The following is an 18,712-nucleotide window of genomic DNA, read 5'->3' on the forward strand; positions in this document are numbered from 1 at the left end:
AAGATATGTTAAAAAATATACAACAAAATATAAAAAGGAGGTTACACCTTCTCCGGTTATTGCACACTTCCCTAATAAATAAACTTTATTTAGCAGCATTTAAGGCCACGGTGGCTCTCGGATAGAAGCTGTTTTTTAATCTGTTTGTTCTTGTTTTAATTGTTCTGTATCTCCTGCCTGAAGGCAGCAGTTCAAACTGGGAATGTCCGGGGTGTGATGGATCCAGCAGAATGTTTTGAGCCTTTTTTAGGCAGCGAGAACTGTACAGTTCTTCCAGGGATGGGAGAGGGCAGCCGATGATCTTCTGGGCTCTTGTGGCGACTCTCTGGAGAGCTGTCCTAGCCACAGCTGTGCAACTGGCAAACCAGGCACAGACACAGTACGTTAAAATGCTCTCTATTGAGCAGCGGTAGAAGGACACCAGCAGTTTCTCCCTCAGTTTGTTTTTCTTTAAAAGCCTGAGAAAATACAGTCTCTGCTGGGCCTTCTTTACCAGAGCAGTGGTGTTGGCGCTCCAGGTCAGGTCCTGCTCAATGGTGACGCCCAGGAGCTTGAAAGCAGCCACCCTCTCCACACAATCCCCACCAATAAACAGTGGCTGAATGACAGTTTTTTTTTCTCCTGTAGTCCACCACCATTTCCTTGGTTTTTGTTGTGTTGAGGATTAGATTGTTTTTTTCACACCAGACACAGAGCCGCTCCACCTCGTCCCGGTAAGCGGACTCATCATTCCCAGAGATGAGCCCCACTACTGTGGTGTCGTCTGCAAACTTAATGATGGTATTGCTGGGGTGGGTGGAGGTGCAGTCTTGTGTGTAGAGGGTGTAGAGCAGGGGGCTCAGCACACAGCCCTGTGGGGAGCCGGTACTGAGGGTGAGAGCTGTCGACGTGTGGGACCCTACTCTAACCCTCTGGGGGCGGGCTGTCAAGAAGTCCAAAATCCAGAGGCATGTGGAGGTGGGGAGTCCGAGGGCCTCCAGTTTGGAAACAAGTCTGTGAGGGAGGATGGTGTTAAAGGCGGAACTGAAATCCACAAACAGCAGCCTCACGTAGTTCCCCGGTTGCTCCAGATGGGACAAAGCAGTGTGGAGAGTGGTGGTGATGGCATCTTCTGTGGACCTGTTCGCCCTGTATGCAAACTGGTAGCTGTCAAGTGTTGATGGAAGGCATGAGGTAATGTGGTTGCGTACCAGTTTCTCAAGGCATTTTGTGATGATCGGGGTCAAGGCGACGGGTCTATAGTCCTTGAGGCCTGTGATTGTGGATGTTTTGGGCAGAGGGACAATAGTTGAGGATTTGAGGCAGGGTGGGACGATGGACTGATGTACTGATGTAAGGAACGATAGACAGCCCATTTAAAAACAAACAAACACAGTCTTACATGTAACCCTTGTGCTATCCCAGGCACTTTAACGTTGGGTCATCTGGACCCACTAGACAGTGCTATGAACCTTTTTACTTCAATGATTTGTGAACCTCACTGGTGTCCATGGATTACATGAAATCTTTCCACCTTTATCCACCTTTGTCATGGTAGGGAGAACACGTCAATGTAAGGGTGGGGTCATCTAAGATAGCACAAGGGATGCATAAACACACAGAAAAGCACATAAATATAGACGAATGCAAACACGGACACACACAAATTAACACACACACACACTCGGACAAAATGGCAAACATGTACACAACAGTGTATCAATACTCCCACTCACAAACTGGCACTCATGCCTACACTTCCACTCACAGATAACCACATAATCACACAAAAATACACACATACAGTCTGTTTGATGTTTTCAAATCTAATCAGGTGTTACTTAAAAACCATAAAGCTGCTTCCAAAAACAGTCTACTAAGGGATTTTCCAAGCTGAAAGTTTGATGAAGTTCTTAGCTCTCAAAGAGAACAAACTATCAGTGGTGATTAAGGTTTTCTTCTTTTTTTTCAATTAGTATAAAGCAAACATTTTGAAAACAACCAATGTAAGAAAAAGCGAAAAACTAGAAGGAAACTCTTGATGGAGCTGGGCGTTTCCAGACCAAAAGTAGTTGAAATGACAAAAAGTGAGAAGACGTTTGAATGGGCTTAGTGTTTGGCATGGAACCTGGCGTCTAATTTTTAAGCTTTTTCACTTCATCTCACTGAGTGTGTGTGGTGAGGGATTGTAAGTTTGGATAAAAAAGAAAAGAAAAGTCAAAATGAATGTTTTCAGACAAGGACACGTTCTGTATTTACAGAAGTAAAAACAGGGGGGGGGGGAAATAATGAAAGTTTTAATCTCATAATTTATCATAAATATACTCTGATACTGAAATAAGTCTGTGCAAGCATTTCATGGTCATGGTTTTCACGTAAAGAGCACTGTCATCCTAAACTTGCTTTTTGAGCGGCTTAACGAATTTTTGAGAAACGCACCGCACCACCCTACTTTCCGAGGCAACCTTAAACGCATCACGAGTATTCGTCAGAATGAGGGACGCAAAGCGGCTCGTGGGCTTCGCACGTGTAGCGCACATCTAGAGGTTGCTTTGAGAAAAAGGTTGTCTTGTTCTTGGGTCAGAAGTTGATCTCAGACTAGAAAAACTGTGAACACTTTCTTGGTTTTAGCGAAACTCTGGACCGAGGAAGAGTCTCGTAAGTTGAAATCCGACGCTTGTGTTATGGAGAGGATTTTTAGCTAGCATGCCAACATAGTCAAGCGGCACAAAAAAAGCAGTAACTTCCGGTTGAGTACATAAAATTAAGGATTAAATTACATTTTTAAAACTATATTATTATGACTAAACCGGGGCACACTTGATAGTTAATAATAAATGATAAATTAATCAACATTATGCCATTTTTTAGGCTAATGATGACGTTAAAATCCTTTATTTACTTTGTATTCGAAATCTTTTATTTTGAATGACACCGGTTTTGTTATGTTATGGGATGTAATTTAAGATAAAAGCGCGAGTCTGTTTATATATGATATAGAAATAGTCGCTTCCCAGCACAATCCGTGGTTAAACGTTGATAAGGAACATTAATTTTGGCGCTTCGACTGTGACCTCTTATGTACTTTTTGACCGAAAAACAACCTTAACACAAACACGAGTTGGTGTGGGCTTAGTATTGGTATCGTGCCCTTTTAGACGGGCGGTGCACTACTTAAAGTGCGGTATTTTAAGGACTTCCCCGCCCGCTTAAGTTGTGCTGTTGAAATAATCGAGCAAGACAGATGTCTCACTCACTCTAGATGTTTTTCTTCCTTCTTTTTCCTATTTACTAATCCTATAATTAAATCATATAATGTATTAGTCTTCAAATTCTCAAGTGGTAAAGATTGTTTTGTTTTATTCCGCAATAACAGTTTTAATAGTGTTTGAAATGTAATGAGTTTTTTTACGTTGGGGGGGAAATTCACAAGTATTTCATAAAAAAAAATTCAAGATGAACACAGAAAGGACATGCATATTAATTTGTATTTAAAAGTCTGCTTCAGATTCTGCTTCGTCATGGTGTGACTCAGAGAAAAGGCTGACAGATGATTCAGCATTTGTGTTTACATCTTCTACTTGAAATTTCCTTTCAGGGTCTCATTTTTATTCCCATGTGTTTAAATTATTACACAATCATATTCCTGTACCCAAATATTTAGTTTTAAATGGGTCAAATGGAAGTCTGGTTTTATTTTTGTAGATGTTCAGGTCCACAGTCTGACTCCATCTGTCCAGGACTAATGAGCAAAATGATGAAGTACATCCTGGTGACCGGTGGGGTCATCTCCGGCATCGGCAAAGGCATCATTGCTAGCAGTGTAGGGACCATCCTCAAGTCGTGCGGCTTACATGTGACGGCCATCAAAATCGACCCGTACATCAACATTGATGCGGGGACTTTCTCACCCTACGAACACGGTACGTCAGTGACACACATACACACATGCCTTTGATTAAAGCCGCCGGGTGTGACTGTTCCTCGCTGATCGTTTCCAGGTGAGGTGTTTGTGCTCGATGACGGGGGGGAGGTGGACTTGGATCTGGGGAACTATGAGCGCTTCCTGGACATCCGCCTGACCAGAGACAACAACCTGACTACCGGGAAGATTTATCAGTCAGTCATCAACAAAGAGAGGAGGGGAGACTACCTGGGCAAAACTGTTCAAGGTAAAGAACCGATCAACCTTAAAGTATGGCAGGAAAAGAAGTTTTAACGGACGGAGAAACCCGTGTTCCTCTGCAGTTGTGCCGCACATCACAGATGCCATCCAGGAATGGGTTGTGAAGCAGGCCAAAGTGCCGGTGGATGATGATCAAGTAGAACCTCAAGTGTGTGTGATCGAGGTGAGTCTTTTTTATGTAAACTGAGCTTGAAATGTAGGTGGTAAAAGTCTGCAGCCCCTGTCTGGTTCTGGTTCAGAGTCTGACTAGGGACTCGTTTTTCTGCTCAAGGCTCTCGAAGCTCCTTAACAGACACTAAGCCACTTTTTTGTCAGAAATGTTACTTCACATCCTGTTTGAATCTGAGTGCTGCTCCTCCTTTTTTTAGTTATTTGAACATGATAAAGTGTCTGTACAGGCAGTTACAACTAAACGAAAAAGTCTGCATTCGTACTTTAACCGGAATACTAAACAAATGGGGTCATCAGGAGGTATTACATTTTGTGAGACACCTTTTCTTTTAGCGGGATGGGCAAAGGGAAGGGTGCCCCCGGATTAAGACACATTTGACCTTGTTGTCTTGCAGCTGGGGGGGACAGTGGGAGACATCGAGAGCATGCCCTTCATCGAGGCCTTCCGACAGTTCCAGTTCAAAGTGAAAAGAGAGAACTTCTGCAACATCCACGTCAGCCTGATCCCACAGGTGAGTGCGCTGAGTCCAGACAGGTGCACTCGTGCTGCTAACGCCGTCCTGAACGGTCCTGTGTTTGTGCACAGCCCAGCGCTACCGGGGAGCAGAAGACCAAACCCACGCAGAACAGCGTCAGGGAGCTGCGAGGCCTGGGCCTGTCTCCTGACCTGGTAGGAGCTTTTTCTGCATCTGGAATGTCTGTAGTTCAGTTGTTGATTGAAACTGGAGCAGATAAGCAGACTTTGACATGTTTGAGGTTTTTAAAGCAGAATCGGCAAAATAAGTGTCAGCCTTCAGATACCTGATTGTTGCCATGTCTGGGGAAAAAAATGAGAATATCCTTCTTTTTCTGTCTCACTTTAAAAAATGCACAAACATCAATAAGATTCAGAAACATTTGAGATCAGACTGCTGTTTTTATCTTGACCCCTTTGGAGACATGCAGGCTGGATAAGATTTAAGTACACGATTGTCCTTAAGCTGCTATTGATGGACAAGCTGTTCTTACAGCAGTTACATCTCTTAATGAAGGAATGTTTTGTGAAAGAAAATCAATTGTTTGTCTGTTAAAGTTTAACGTTTGCTTGATGTCACCTTCAGTTACCAGGAAGTTCTTGCTTCATTTTCCGTTTTTGTGAATAAAGAAAGAAAGAAAGAAGTGCTTTCATCAGTTATAGAAATATTAAGCAGAGACTATTGTTGGTTTGGTTCAGTAAGTGTTAGTAGGAGCAGGAGTGTGAGAGGATGAGCAGCAGAGATGTTTTCTTAAGCTGCATTCATGTAGGCCTCTGCAACATGTGTTCAAGAGACCACTTCAATGAAAAGTCTACGGAAACGCGCGTTTCAGGCTTCCGTGTTCAAAACTTTCATTTTCACGCATCGCTACTCGAGATTTTAAGTCTGTTTTCGGGCTCTATGTACAAAACGCCCAGCTGTTGGATGCGCTTTGAAATGGTTGAACTTTCACCAATCAGAGACTTTCACCAATCAGAGACTCAGATTTAAATGGCGTAAAATGGTTAAATGGCGTATACCGTACTTGTATAGCGCTTCTCTACCTACAAGGCCCAAAGCGCTTTACAGTCACAGACCCATTCACCCACTGGTGGCGGCTCTGCTGCCAAACACTGGCGCCAACCTCCCACCAGAGGCAAGGTGGGGTTCAGTGTCTTGCCCAAGGACACATCGACTCATGGGCGTGCAAGGCGGGAATCAAACCTGCAATCTTACCATCATGGGTCGACCGCCCTACCGCTGCACCACGGCCGCCGTGGCAGTCGTGATGTTTGGATGGCGTCCTTTTTAATTCACTGAAATGCTAACCATTGGAAAACTGGTCATGAAGGATTGTGGTTGGTGCCCAGCCAGAATTCTATGACACAGTCTTGATCGGTATAAAGCTGTGAAAGAAAAAGCCTGGAGGAAGATTCACCAGATTTGCAGCATTCAGCATTTCACAAGTGTAGGCAGCGGACATGCGCTAGTATCTGGTAGCGGCTGTCCAGTGTGAACACTGTATGCTATGCGTTGTTGAACACGTGACATGCCCGGTGTGAACTTAGCTTCACAGAAACCTTTAGGATCTCTTGGTTTCTTTAGAGGTTTTCTGTTTTTGTCTTCTTTCTCTGATGCTCCATAAACTGTCCCTTGTCCTCGTTCTTGTCAGATCATGTGTCGCTGTTCTACTGTTCTGGAGACTTCCGTCAAAGAGAAGATCTCCATGTTCTGCCACGTCGAGCCTGAGCAGGTAAGTTGCACACCTTTAGAGAAGCAAATCTCCAGCTGGGCTGGATGCAGCTAAAGCGGTCGGTTCTTCTGTTTCTAGGTCATCTGTGTCCACGACGTGTCGTCCATCTACAGAGTCCCCTTACTGCTGGAAGATCAGGGCGTGGTGAGCTTTCTGAGCAGGAGACTCAACATGCCCATTGAAGCCAAACCCCGGAAGATGCTGACCAAGTGGAAGGAAATGTCTGACAGGTGAGGCAAGCTCCAACCAGGGCTGGAAATGCTTCTCTGCTGTTCTGCCCTGTCTGACCTTTTTGCCCTGAAGGTCGGATCGGCTGCTGGAGCAGTGCTCCATCGCTCTGGTGGGAAAGTACACCAAGTTCTCTGACTCGTACGCCTCGGTCATAAAGGCTCTGGAGCACTCTGCGCTGGCCATCAGCCACAAACTGGAGGTGAAGGTATGTGTGGCTTCTCCAGGCTTCATGAAGCTTCATGAATTGTGTTTGTCTGTAGTTTATGTCAGAGTCTGGGCGTGTTGTGGTTTGTTGCTGGTTGGGGTTCTCAGCTGCAGCTGCCGTCTCTTCCTTTCAGTACATAGATTCGGCGTGTTTGGAGCCGGCCACCCTGCAGGACGAGCCGGTGAAATACCACGAGGCGTGGCAGAAGCTCTGCAGCGCCGAGTGAGTTCTCCACCGCGGCGTCTCATCTGTGCAGCCATGATCAGAACCTATTCATGCCGATTTTCCTCCCGCTGTGCACAGTGGAGTCCTGGTTCCAGGAGGGTTTGGGGTGAGAGGAACGGAAGGAAAGATTCACGCCATCAGCTGGGCCAGGAAGCAGAAGAAACCCTTCCTAGGTGCAGCAGAGATCCTGGTTGAGCACTGTGTGCTCTGCCTGCACAGCGAATGAACAGGGGCTCCTGTCTTCACAGGTGTGTGTCTGGGGATGCAGCTGGCCGTCTGCGAGTTTGCAAGGAGCGTCCTGGAGTGGAAAGGTAACTCGGTCGCTGACGCGCAGCTCCACCAAACTCTGAAGGAGGGGGGAGTAATCAGTGGAAGCAGGTTTACTAAAGTGATTTTAAACTGCTTTGTTCCTGTATGTACATAATAAATATGTGTCTATATTTATCTGATCACATGTCTGTTAAAAAACCCTCTCACTGATTACTCCATCTGTAAAAACATTCTCTAACCAATAAGTCAGAATTATGATCAATGGATCCAGTTTTTAAGAATCCTCTCAAGTCAATTCATACTACTTTTCACCAAACATGACAAGGATTGAATTCTGGCTGATCGTCACTGATCTCCAAAGAAACTGAATGGGGAAATGAAAAAGTGTGTCACTGTCTGGGTGTTTATGTGGGAAGATTTTCAACAACGCTGGGGAGTTCTGTAAAACTGAGAGGAGGTCATGACAAAAGCTCGGTTAACTCAGCGCATTTTTGATCAGTTTCAGTGGAACCAAGTGAAGCAGGAGGACTTTAAACTAGAACATCATTCTCATGCTTTTGCCCTGTGCAGCTAACACGGCTCTCTGCTTCACTTGTAGATGCCAACTCCACAGAGTTTGACCCAGAAACCAGGCATCCAGTGGTATGTTTCGCTCTTCAGATCCTCCCCCTTTTTGCTGAAGCATCTAAAAGGCCGTTGGTGATTGTTGCAGGTTATTGATATGCCAGAACACAACCCTGGGCAGATGGGCGGCACCATGAGGCTTGGGAAGAGACGGACCATCTTCAAGAGCGGCAACAGCGTCCTGCGTGAGTAAAACCGAGGAGCTTCTCTGCAGCAGCGGCTGATGATGCTGAACTCCAGTCTGACTTTGATTCCAGGGAAACTTTATGGAGATGCAGAGTATGTAGAGGAGCGGCACAGGCATCGCTTTGAGGTGAGCCACAGCTCCTGTCTTTGATTCAAGTTAGGAATAGGAAAGACTGAAGGTGAATTGTTTTCAAACCCCTATGAAGGTAAATCCAGAGCTGAAGAGTCACTTTGAGGAGAAAGGCTTCCGGTTCGTTGGTCAGGACATCGAGGGGGAGAGGATGGAGGTCATAGAGCTAGACGGTAAGAAAGTAGAGGGGGACTTGGTTCCAGAAATTCAGTTTGTTCAGCAAGATGTTCGAAAGAAAAACACGAATTCTCTTGTCATCCATTCAACATTCTAACAAATTTCAGAAAATGAAGCAAACATGAAGACAGCATTGTTAAAGACCCGCTCCAATGAAATAGGGTTTTTAACAAGTTCAGGTGGCGTTTTTCTGATGATGGAAGACATATTTAAAGAACAATAAGCTAAAAATTGCATTTTTGAGTATTTCTTTAGTCAAATCATTGAGAATCAGGAGCAGACTAAGATGCAGTTTGAACATTTTTTATTTGTGAGGTAGAAAATATGCTGGGTGAGTTACAGACTCGATGCTGATGCATCCAATTACGGACAAATAGATCCAGGAATGTCTTTGTTTTCCTCATGAGCTGGCCTCTGGCTCAAAATCGTTCAGCTCACCATTTCTGTTACACCAGCAATGTTAAATTGGGGGTGTGAGGGGTTGTAAGCTAGCGGGAGATAGTGTGAACAAAGGTGTGATGCAATCCCATCCACAACTCGGAGGCAAATTTCTGAAAAACTACTGCTGCAGAACAGTAATCTGCACCTTATTTTTTGAAGTTTCCCTATTTTTACAGGATGTGAAATATCTTCAATACATGTATAGATTACTTTTATAGAAATGTCTAAAGACGAAAACTGTTCAAAATTGAAATGAGTGGATTGAAAGAATCATGAACCGATCCAGGCTCTGAATAGAACACTGAAATGGAGGGGGAAAAGTCATAGTTCAGCCTTGAACAGTTGGCTTCATGTGAGTTGTGGATCACTTGGTCAAGTATTTGTCGTTTCCAGATCACCCGTATTTTGTGGGGGTGCAGTATCACCCAGAGTTCACGTCCCGTCCCATCAACCCATCGCCTCCTTACCTGGGCCTACTGCTAGCAGCAGCAGGAAAGCTACAGTCTTATTTGCTCAAGGGCTGTCGGCTCTCTCCTCGGTAAGCCCAGTAAGATTCACACTGAAGCTCTGCAGATGAAGGTTTGGACATTTGTCTCTTCCGCAGGGATACGTATAGCGATCGCAGTGGCAGCAGCACGCCAGACTCTGAAATCTCAGAGCTGAAGTTGCCGTCTATAGGAACAGATTCTGCATGAAGACAGGAAGTTCCTTGCAGGAGGCAGCAGCTCTTCTCATGTGGCCTTGTGTGACCTTTTGTTTTAAGCATGTTTGTAGAATAATTCAATAAAAACCAGGTTTCACACATTCTGAGTTTGTTGTTTATTACAAACAAGTTTATAAAACATTGGAGCAGGGGTGGATGTCTGGAATTTAAACCCTTCACAGACTGCCTCATACAGGCATTCAAGCTGATAGAACCAAACCATTAGAGGCTTTTAGGATGAGATTCTGGTAGTTTGCATCTCCACCTCACCCTTGGGCTGGAGGCAGGACCTGAAACCAACATAGATTACACACCATTTCTAATAGAGCCTGAGAATGTTTGCTAAAGTCTGATCTCAGTCCCATATCCGCATGCTTCATCCAACAGTCCACATGTGTTTGGAAGTCATCATGGATCAGAAACACTGTTCATCAAAATCACAACACACCTTCGAAAGATCCTCAACACCTGCATCTGTGCAGCATCCGCCTGGACCTCTGGAGCCGGATTCCTCCTGGAAGAAGAAACTGTTAGACTGCAGCTTCAGCACAGCATTGTCGGGCAGCTGAGTGGCTGCTGGCGGCATGCACAGGCCGCCACAATCAAAGACCGCCCACTTTTCTGGCATGCACTTGGAGAACCACAAGCTACAAGTGAGCACAGGTCCTTAGGATAGCATGCCATTGTGTTCGCTCAAACCCTGAAACTAAAGTTACCTTCAGGCTCCTGCAGCATCAAAGTGGCTCAGTCCATCACCTAGAGAGGACAGACTGGTTAGTGATGAGCAGAGTGTCAAGCGTGGAGTTCTAATGAAGCAGAACTTTGGCTCAGAAAGAAAAGTCTCAATCAGAACTATTTTCAGTGAGGGCAAGTTTGTCATCACAGCCAAAAGTTCAACCTCTGTTGCAGTTCTAGTGTTTACCTGTAGGTAGCGCTTTCATTTCTGCAGTCTACTGCATCATCCAAAACCTGCAGAAGACCAGGAGTTCATATATGAAGGAAATTGTTTTACAACCAAAAAATAAAAAAATACTCATTGTAGTAAAACTAAACATGCAGGCAAAGACACCACTGCTTTATTATATAGTGTAGTGATTTCAAAATGTCCTTTCCCTTAATGTTGCTGCAGCAGCTACATTCAAACTGAACAGCGACCGTCGGTGAAAGGTTTCTCTCAGCTTCTTATGACCACCCGATGCTACAGACAAGCATGAAGGGCTTCGATGAAGCCTGCGGTTCTAAACAGACTGGAACAGACCTGCACGAGTGCTCAACGGCAGAGGCTGGGCAAGGCCGGCCACCACAGATGATGCTGAGGAGACAGATCACATCAATTTCATCAGCAACGTTAGAGAACAGAGCTGCTTCACTGCAAGAACCAAGCTCTTGTGCAACAAATTTAGGTCACATCGTTGAGTTTGATGCTCCTACAGTACTACAGCATTTAATTACTGGCTCGGTGCCTTAACTATTGGATTCGACTTTAGTATTTTATTTTTAACCGTGGTCTCATTTTGTTTTAATGTTTCCTGTTCTAAAATCATACGTCAACATATGCAGCTCACATGGTTTTTAATACCCCAACTGTTTTCCCCACGTTACTCCTTTTGGATTTTTTTTTTAAATTACCAACTAACCAAGATTGTAAAATTGCGTAATTTCTGTTTTAAATTTGGTTGACAACTATAGAACATTTGGATCCATATCTACAAACAACACTTTAGGAGTTACTTAAGGTAAAGCGGACTCTCCGGGCTTAAACACGACGGCCACGTGGTCTGCTCAGAGGAGTTAGCATCCAGCTACCGCGCACTAGCAACCGTTTCTACCCCTTTCAGAGAATGAAAGTAAAGCAGTAAAAACCTGACGCCGTGGCGCTTAAACATAATGTTAAAGGCAACTGAACATGCAGCACGAAACTAACATAGTTAGCTAACGTAGCTAAGTGCCAGTTAAACTAGCTTCAACCCACTGCAGCAGAGCTAATCAGGCTAAATGTGAGGTAGCTAACTTTAAAAACTTTGGTTTACTGATGATCAGAGAATTAATGAGGGGGTCGCTTTGCTATTGTGAGAACGTCACCATCTAATTATTTTTAACTATTACTTAAACCTAACTTACTGCAGCTCTGCTCAAAGTCCATCTCCACCTCCTCAAGCTTCGCCCTGAAGAGACGAGACGACAGGAGAAGAGGAAGTCCATACGCCTCCACCTCTATTTATATGGGCTTGGTGCAAAAGCTCAAACGCTGATTGGGTAACAAAACGCGCATGCGCCTTTGGCGAGATTGGACATGTAGTTCACACACTGAAGGGTTTTGTTTTGTTTTGTTTACAATTTCTACTGTATGTATAGCCTAAATCTTTTCCATTTTTATGCCTTATTATTTTTTACTAGGAGATTGAAATGATGAAACATGTTCTCTAAAGATAGAATAAGACATACAAGCATGAAACCTGCTGATGCGAATGGTCCACTTCAGAACCACGGACAGCAACGGCAGAGATTTAGAAAGGACGGGAGAAATTGGCCCAAAATAACAGAAATGTCCTCAGCTGTAATGTGGCTGAAGTTCACCTAAAAGGTTGTTTTTTCATTTCTATTTTTTGCTCTTTTTACTCAGGCATAAGAGGCGCGTGATGTTTGACAGTGGGTCTCGCTCATATGTAGGATAGGTGACTGAGTCACGTGACTGCTGTGGGTCGCTCTGCGCTCCGCGTCTCTTGCCGGGGCTCCGTGTGAACGCGCAGGGCTTTGTTGCACGCAGACACACGCACGCCTCGGGTCGCTAGTCCTCAGTCATGCCATGGATGCTCTGTGGCAGTACCAGTTCAGGATCATCCTCCTCGGGGACTCCACGGTGGGGAAGTCGTCGCTGCTGAAGCGCTTCACGGACGGGATTTACAGCGACGTGGCGGACCCCACGGTCGGCGTGGATTTTTATGCCCGATCGCTCGATATCGAGCCCGGGGTTAAAATCAAGCTGCAGCTCTGGGACACGGCCGGTCAGGAACGATTCAGGTAAAAAGAAAAAAACCCGGAATCGGTTGATGAAAACAGGGCATCGGCGCTCCTTCGGGGCGGATTTGGCGGCTTTACGCGGAGGCCCTGTCTCCTGACTTTACCTGAAACGAGGCCAACTCCCATCCCAGCCGGACGGAAGGCGGTGGTTATGGGGAGATTAAACGGCGCTATAGCCTCTGCAACACAAAAATATGGAGCCACATCATTCATTTATGATGATGGGAGGCCTCAGGCACGGCTTAAGACAACCCCACCATGGGGTGCGGGGGGGAGGTTAAGCTTGGGTGTGCTGGGAGTTTGGGGTGTCATATCCCTCGAAGCCCCTAAAATGCATAGAAAACCATGCTTCTTTACAGTTTATCTATTCATACATGTATCCCCTCTTTTGATATATGTCTGATAAGTCTTATATTAATTTCTCTCCCTATGGCACTACCCTCTTTACCGGGCTTGGGACAGGCACAAGCTGGAGACTGGTTTGCACCCTGCTGAGGCTATATAGACATATATATATCCTTTTGGGCAGCCGTGGTGTGCTGGTAGATGGGTCAACCTCTGATGGTTGCAGGTGCGGTTCCTGCCTTTCCCACCTTGGTGTTGAAGTGTCCTTGGACAAGACACTAAATCGTGCATTTCTGGTGGTTATGGGTTTGCGCTAGTGTTCCCTTTGGGCCTTCTAAGAAGGCAGCAAAGTGCTATGCAAGTGTATTTATGATTAATTTATTTATTTGTTGTTTGTTTTTTGTGATGGTTTTTGTAATTTTGATATCTTAATTGTGGATTTTTGCTATCACAAATTGTTATGGCATTTGGGGGCGTCGCCCCGCTTGCCCATGGGAGGCCTCCTAATGTTTTGGCCGTTTCCGGGGCAACCAGGAATTCCGCCTTCATCTGATTCCTGGTTGATTTGTATTATTTTTCTCAGCTGTTGGTTTTTCCCATCAGAAAGCCTTCTGTTGTGGAACTGATGTGTCTTCAGAGGCAGCTGCTCTTAGATCTGATGCCTCTTTGAAGAACAAACTTCTAAAAGGTGTTTTCCTGCAGGCACCTCCATGCTGGAGTCCTCTTTTCCTTCCTTTGATGGATGAGAGAGTTGGAAGTGTTTGTGAAGCCATACAGACGAGGACCTCTGGGAGATTTATTTGTTTCCTGCACACACATTAATGCAGCTGTTTCATTCAATGCAAACTTAAATACATCAAATTGTTGCATCAAATCCTAAGAACCAATAGGATCTCATGGCATGTGGGCACCAACATGTGGTAAATATTTAGGAATCTTTCAGGAAAAGTGAAATGCGCTGGAGGACGACTGCAGTTAAGCATCCTCCTTGGATCTCAGCCACGCTTAAGTACAGCCTGTATACCATGACCACATTTACACAAGTCAGCAGACTCGTGGTATCATCGTCTGCTATGCCCTCACCCTGCACTGAAGAACTGTTGAGTAACAAACACAAGCTGGAGTGCAGTCCTTCACTGTGACCTGAAGGTTAATGTCTGTTTATTAAGCAGTAAAAATGCAGGAGAGTTGATGGTAAATCATCAACAATTACAATGTGCTGCATGTTTACGGGTCCTCTAAGTGCTTTTACACGGCTCCTTGTTTATTCGTTCACAAACACACACTGATGGGGGGGTGACGGTACTGTTCTGTCTTCAGCTTTCTGTGTAGCAAACATCCTTGGCTGAGTCCATTCGTTAACATTCTGACATGTCATCCATGTGTCTGCCCACCAGGTCCATCACAACATCATATTATCGCAACTCTGTTGGAGGGCTGCTCGTCTTTGACCTCACCAACCGCAAGACCTTTGACCATGTGAGGGAATGGCACAAGGAGGTGAGTGAGCACATCCTGCCTCACCACATGGTCTACATCCTCATCGGCCACAAAAGCGACCTCCAGAAAGATCGCAAGGTGAGTCGGGATGAGGCAGAGCAGCTTGCGGCCGAGCTGGGCATCCGCTACGTCGAGACTTCGGCCAAGTGCAACAGCAATGTGGAGCGGGCCTTTGAGCTGCTTACCAGAGACATCTACGAGCTTATGAAGATGGGCGAGATCGAGACCCGGGATGGCTGGGATGGGGTGAAGAGTGGTCTTACTGCCAAAGTCCTCTACCCAGGTGAGGACGAAGAGGAACTAGCTACTGCGTCTGCCGAAAAGGGATGCCACTGCTGACTGAGAAATTTTTGGTACCCGCCGTCCCATCTCACCCAAATCTCACCATGCTCCTCGATGTCCATGGAGGCCAAACCTCTCAGGCTTCACCCACTGTGGAATCACTTCCTCACATTGTGGTTTTTGTGCCCCGTCTGTGTGTGGGTCGCTCTGACGACTAGGATTGAAGGGATTATGTGCCTTTGATTGGCATGATGCGTGGTCTGTTGTACTGGATCTGACCAGTTTGGGACTTTCTCTGTAGACACTGAAGGACAATTCCCGCAGTGTGGCACCACTTCCCCTTCGTGCTAACAGTGTATGTGAAACTGTAAATAATACTAACATCCTTGCAGTTTATGAGGTCACAGGTGAAGTGAACACGCCCTCTTCAGGTCTCACCATGTGCGGCTACTGTTGCTCTAAAGCTCTTCAGTTTCGGCAAACTTTGTGAAAAATAGATGACTTTGTAAATAGATAAGTTATATCTTTAAACAGAGAGATACTGCTGTAAAGGAGTGTTCATATAGATAGATGGATCTTTGTAAGCAGGTTTGGTGACGCCACTTAGGTTTTTGTAAATAGTGTCACAGAGACATTCACCAGAGGTTCAACCTTCACCAGATCTTTATTTAACGCAAGACGAAGACAGATGGTTGCCTGGAACAGTTGGTAAGCTTTGGAATTCTGGGAATCAGATTCATGGTCAAGCATTATTTTCCTAATATAAGACATTATGAAATCAATATTTATAGTAAAATGCAGCTGTCCGGCACTTTAGAACCTGCAGAATAAAACCACGAGGTTTTGATCTAATGTTTTTCATGCAAAATACTCCATATATATTCAGGATATAAATAACACTACAAGAACTTGAATTCATTTGAAAAATTAGGAATATTTCTACTGTGTTTAAGTTTGCTTATGTTTTTTTCAGCATTTGTCTCACTTCTTCCAATTTCATGGTCCTTTTATTTAAACCACTGAAATAATATTTGGCCTTTAAATGATTCTGCATGAGTTATAGTTTAAACACTGTAGAAGTCTGCGTTAAACCTTGTAAACAGGGGCTCAGATGAGCGACCATCTCTGTACCTAGTAGCAAACTAGCATACATTTGGTCACAAGAAACTTCTCAGAGACTTTTCATGTTATTTGAGAACGGGGCAGGAGATGGGAAGTTCCAGTCAGAACAGACCCCCCCCCCCCATGTTAAAAAACTGCTTCTAAAAATGATCTGTGTAAGGAAATACGACAAAATGCAAGAAAATATCATCGCTTTTCTACAAAACCCTGGACATGACATAAAAAAAAGAAATTGTTCCCTGGAATGAGTATTTTGTGTACACAAACACTAACTTGTGTGCACAAAATGCTAACTTGGGTGCCCAAACGGTAAACGTCTGTGCTCAAATGTTTTTAATTTGTGCACACACAGGCCCATTAAAAATGCCAATTTAATGCTAAATACTTTATATGTGTTTAATCACATGTAAACTTAACTCCGCCCAAAGTCTCCAAATCTTCCAAACCTGCAGCTTTTGAGGGAGACCCATCAGAAGGGCTGGAGGAGGAGAATGAAGCTGTGACAGAAGCACTCGAATACAAACAGGAAAAGGTGGGAACTTTTCAAAGGTTTGCTGACTGACTGATGCTGATGGACTCAATACCAGAACCAAATGCTCCACCCTGCTCCAGAACTTCCTTTACAGGGTCCATTTTATTAGAAAAAAAGGGAACAAAGAGCAAATGTTGAGGGATTCACATGAGAATGTTTCATATCAGTCAGATGATGATGATGATGATGCGCTTCTTAAGTTCAAACAAAGTGCCATTCTTTAACTTCTTTTATTTAAAGATGATTTCCAATATAAGTGGATGAAAGCTTCTGTGTTTGAAAAATCTTGTGAATTCAATACATTTTACTGTATATTAAAACAGAGAAAACATAATTCTTCTCATTTTCATCATGGACTTCTGCAGAGACGGGTATCCAGCTGTCAACCTTGCACATCAGATAAACCAACAGTTGTGAGGGAAAAACAGTTACGTTTCTGTTTTTAATGGAGAACATTTACTTTATTAAGAAAACAACAAGGTAAACTTCAAAACACATACTAATCAGTGAGTTAGCATAACCCTTTTAACTGCCTCCAAACACATTTTGAAAACATACTTTTAAAAACATTGATTTTTACTCGCCCAGGATATTAAGAAATAGAGAAAAAAACGTGTCTTTATTGATTTTTCGCCTTGGTTGGGTTGTTAAAACGATAAAGAGCTGATCAGACATACTCACAATCCGTCCAGCAATGCATGATGGGCATTGAAGTCCTGTTTCACTGCACACCACTTTGAAGTGTCATCAAGATGTTTTGCTTTTGAGTAAAACTCAGTTTTCTGTTATGAAACAGAAGACAGTGTTCATTGTGTGTAAAAACATTACACTTTTATTATTTTAAAGATAAATATGCTATTTTCATGAGCTATAAACACTTTGATTTGAACAAATCTAGTTTTTTTCTACAGTAAATTATATTTAATACATGTTTAAATTAAAAAGTCTAAAAAAGAAGCTTAACTTTACTGCTGGATCTTGATCAGATTTGTGTTCCTTTAGATAAAAGCAAAATTGTTTCGCTGCAAGCCCACATCAGCTCATTTGCAGATCAGAAAACCTGTCCCCAACCTTCAGTCTGCTCATTTGTTTTTTTTATTTTGTTATCCAGTGTATGGATCTGTCTTTATGCAACAAGAAGGATTGTATTTGGACACACCCGCAGCATCCCTTTAGTTTTACATTCCGTTTACATTTAAATGCTGATAAGTTGCTGCACAGCTGCCCCTGCTTTGCTTTAACGTTCTTCGTGTGGGCAGCGACCAGGGATAGTCTGCCTATCGTTCCATTCAATTGATTTAATTTTTTTCTAGCTCCCTGCTGCCTTTCACTTGCATCTCTCTCATTTTGGCACATTATGTAATATTGTAGACAATAGGACCCTGTTCTGCTGTAAACAAAACTCCAAATGTTGAAGCGTCGACATGAACGTTTCAGGTTTAATCTGCATTTAATTTTAAAGTAAGAGTAGAAAAATCTGAAAAATGTATTTTTCTCTGTCATTCATTAAGAACAAACTTTACTTCTGCAGAATATGGATCAGTAACAAAATGTTTCATCAGTATATTTTTTTTTTGTAAAAGATGGAATTTAGGAATGAGTGATGACAATGATTCATGGAAATTCAGGAACAACAACTGTAAAACGGAAGGAGGGTACGATAGTTCATGGCTTGCAGTTTTGCTCTGATCACAGGTGGACGTTTTCATTTTCTCAAGTAAAAGAAAAAGCACATGCTTTTATTTTGAAGCATTTTATTGCAAGTGTTTTTGATTTGTTGGTTTGGATTCAAGCATGTAAGTTTGTTCAGAACATAAAATGTTGCTATCAATGACATTCCACTGCATTTTTCAAATAAATGTTTTTGTTTTATATATTACGTCAAAAGTGTTTTTATTTTGCACGGCTGCACATGCCCTCTCTCATTTCAGATTGAAGCTAAGCAAGATAGAATCTGGCTAATTCCTGGAAAGGGAAACTGTCTGTGGATGCATGAGGGCCCTCTCCAATGTTTTTTTTTTTTTTTTTTTATGTGCTCGTCCCAAGTCCGTAAAAATGCAGAATGTTGGGTCTGGAAGAGCATGCACTACATAATTAACCATTGTGCTATCTTAGATGACCCCACCCTTACATTG

General features: G+C 43.7%; 2 protein-coding genes, 1 long non-coding RNA gene and 4 other non-coding genes across 8 annotated transcripts; 2 read left to right on the top strand and 5 right to left on the bottom strand.

The window, feature by feature from the left end:
- The first annotated feature begins 2,454 nt into the window (after positions 1 to 2,454).
- Positions 2,455 to 9,876, top strand: LOC101156102 (CTP synthase 1). Of its 2 annotated transcripts, none has more exons than XM_011481062.3 (18): positions 2,455 to 2,637; positions 3,685 to 3,902; positions 3,981 to 4,151; positions 4,228 to 4,328; positions 4,732 to 4,848; positions 4,923 to 5,006; positions 6,503 to 6,583; positions 6,662 to 6,813; positions 6,887 to 7,019; positions 7,153 to 7,241; positions 7,323 to 7,417; positions 7,493 to 7,555; positions 8,113 to 8,156; positions 8,227 to 8,323; positions 8,396 to 8,451; positions 8,531 to 8,627; positions 9,466 to 9,610; positions 9,677 to 9,876. In XM_011481062.3, the coding sequence occupies exons 2-18, from the start codon at positions 3,725 to 3,727 to the stop codon at positions 9,765 to 9,767; spliced, it is 1,794 nt and encodes a 597-aa protein (XP_011479364.1). In that variant the 5' UTR covers positions 2,455 to 2,637; positions 3,685 to 3,724; the 3' UTR covers positions 9,768 to 9,876. The 2 variants fall into 2 exon arrangements, with proteins under 2 accessions (XP_011479364.1, XP_004074151.1); XM_004074103.4 differs by having other exon boundaries at positions 3,720 to 3,902; positions 9,677 to 9,873.
- Positions 9,873 to 12,004, bottom strand: LOC105355110. Its single transcript, XR_909604.3, has 6 exons — positions 11,897 to 12,004; positions 11,034 to 11,087; positions 10,698 to 10,744; positions 10,492 to 10,531; positions 10,224 to 10,289; positions 9,873 to 10,065 (listed from the first exon to the last, which is right to left on the bottom strand). It is a non-coding gene; the product is annotated as an uncharacterized LOC105355110 (long non-coding RNA).
- Positions 10,123 to 10,195, bottom strand: LOC111948277. The gene has a single exon (XR_002874233.1). It is a non-coding gene; the product is annotated as a small nucleolar RNA SNORD99 (small nucleolar RNA).
- On the bottom strand, positions 10,328 to 10,458 carry LOC111948272. Its single transcript, XR_002874228.1, has one exon. It is a non-coding gene; the product is annotated as a small nucleolar RNA SNORA44 (small nucleolar RNA).
- On the bottom strand, positions 10,597 to 10,665 carry LOC111948265. Its single transcript, XR_002874221.1, has one exon. It is a non-coding gene; the product is annotated as a small nucleolar RNA SNORD103/SNORD85 (small nucleolar RNA).
- LOC111948266 lies at positions 10,876 to 11,010 on the bottom strand. Its single transcript, XR_002874222.1, has one exon. It is a non-coding gene; the product is annotated as a small nucleolar RNA SNORA16B/SNORA16A family (small nucleolar RNA).
- Positions 12,005 to 12,102: 98 nt separating the features above from the next.
- LOC101162224 (ras-related protein Rab-39B) lies at positions 12,103 to 18,451 on the top strand. The gene is made up of 2 exons (XM_004074295.4): positions 12,103 to 12,796; positions 14,539 to 18,451. The coding sequence occupies exons 1-2, from the start codon at positions 12,582 to 12,584 to the stop codon at positions 14,978 to 14,980; spliced, it is 657 nt and encodes a 218-aa protein (XP_004074343.1). The 5' UTR covers positions 12,103 to 12,581; the 3' UTR covers positions 14,981 to 18,451.
- Positions 18,452 to 18,712: the final 261 nt, after the last annotated feature.

This window comes from Oryzias latipes, chromosome 11 (assembly GCF_002234675.1).
Source record: "Oryzias latipes chromosome 11, ASM223467v1".
Lineage (NCBI taxonomy): Eukaryota > Metazoa > Chordata > Actinopteri > Beloniformes > Adrianichthyidae > Oryzias > Oryzias latipes.

Coding starts and splice junctions, on each gene's coding strand:
- LOC101162224 (XM_004074295.4), top strand. CDS start 12,582: ATGGATGCTCTGTGGCAGTACCAGTTCAGGATCATCCTCCTCGGGGAC. Junction 12,797..14,538: donor GCCGGTCAGGAACGATTCAG/GTAAAAAGAAAA, acceptor TCTGCCCACCAG/GTCCATCACAACATCATATT.
- LOC101156102 (XM_011481062.3), top strand. CDS start 3,725: ATGAGCAAAATGATGAAGTACATCCTGGTGACCGGTGGGGTCATCTCC. Junction 8,324..8,395: donor GAGCGGCAACAGCGTCCTGC/GTGAGTAAAACC, acceptor CTTTGATTCCAG/GGAAACTTTATGGAGATGCA. Junction 8,628..9,465: donor GGAGGTCATAGAGCTAGACG/GTAAGAAAGTAG, acceptor TGTCGTTTCCAG/ATCACCCGTATTTTGTGGGG.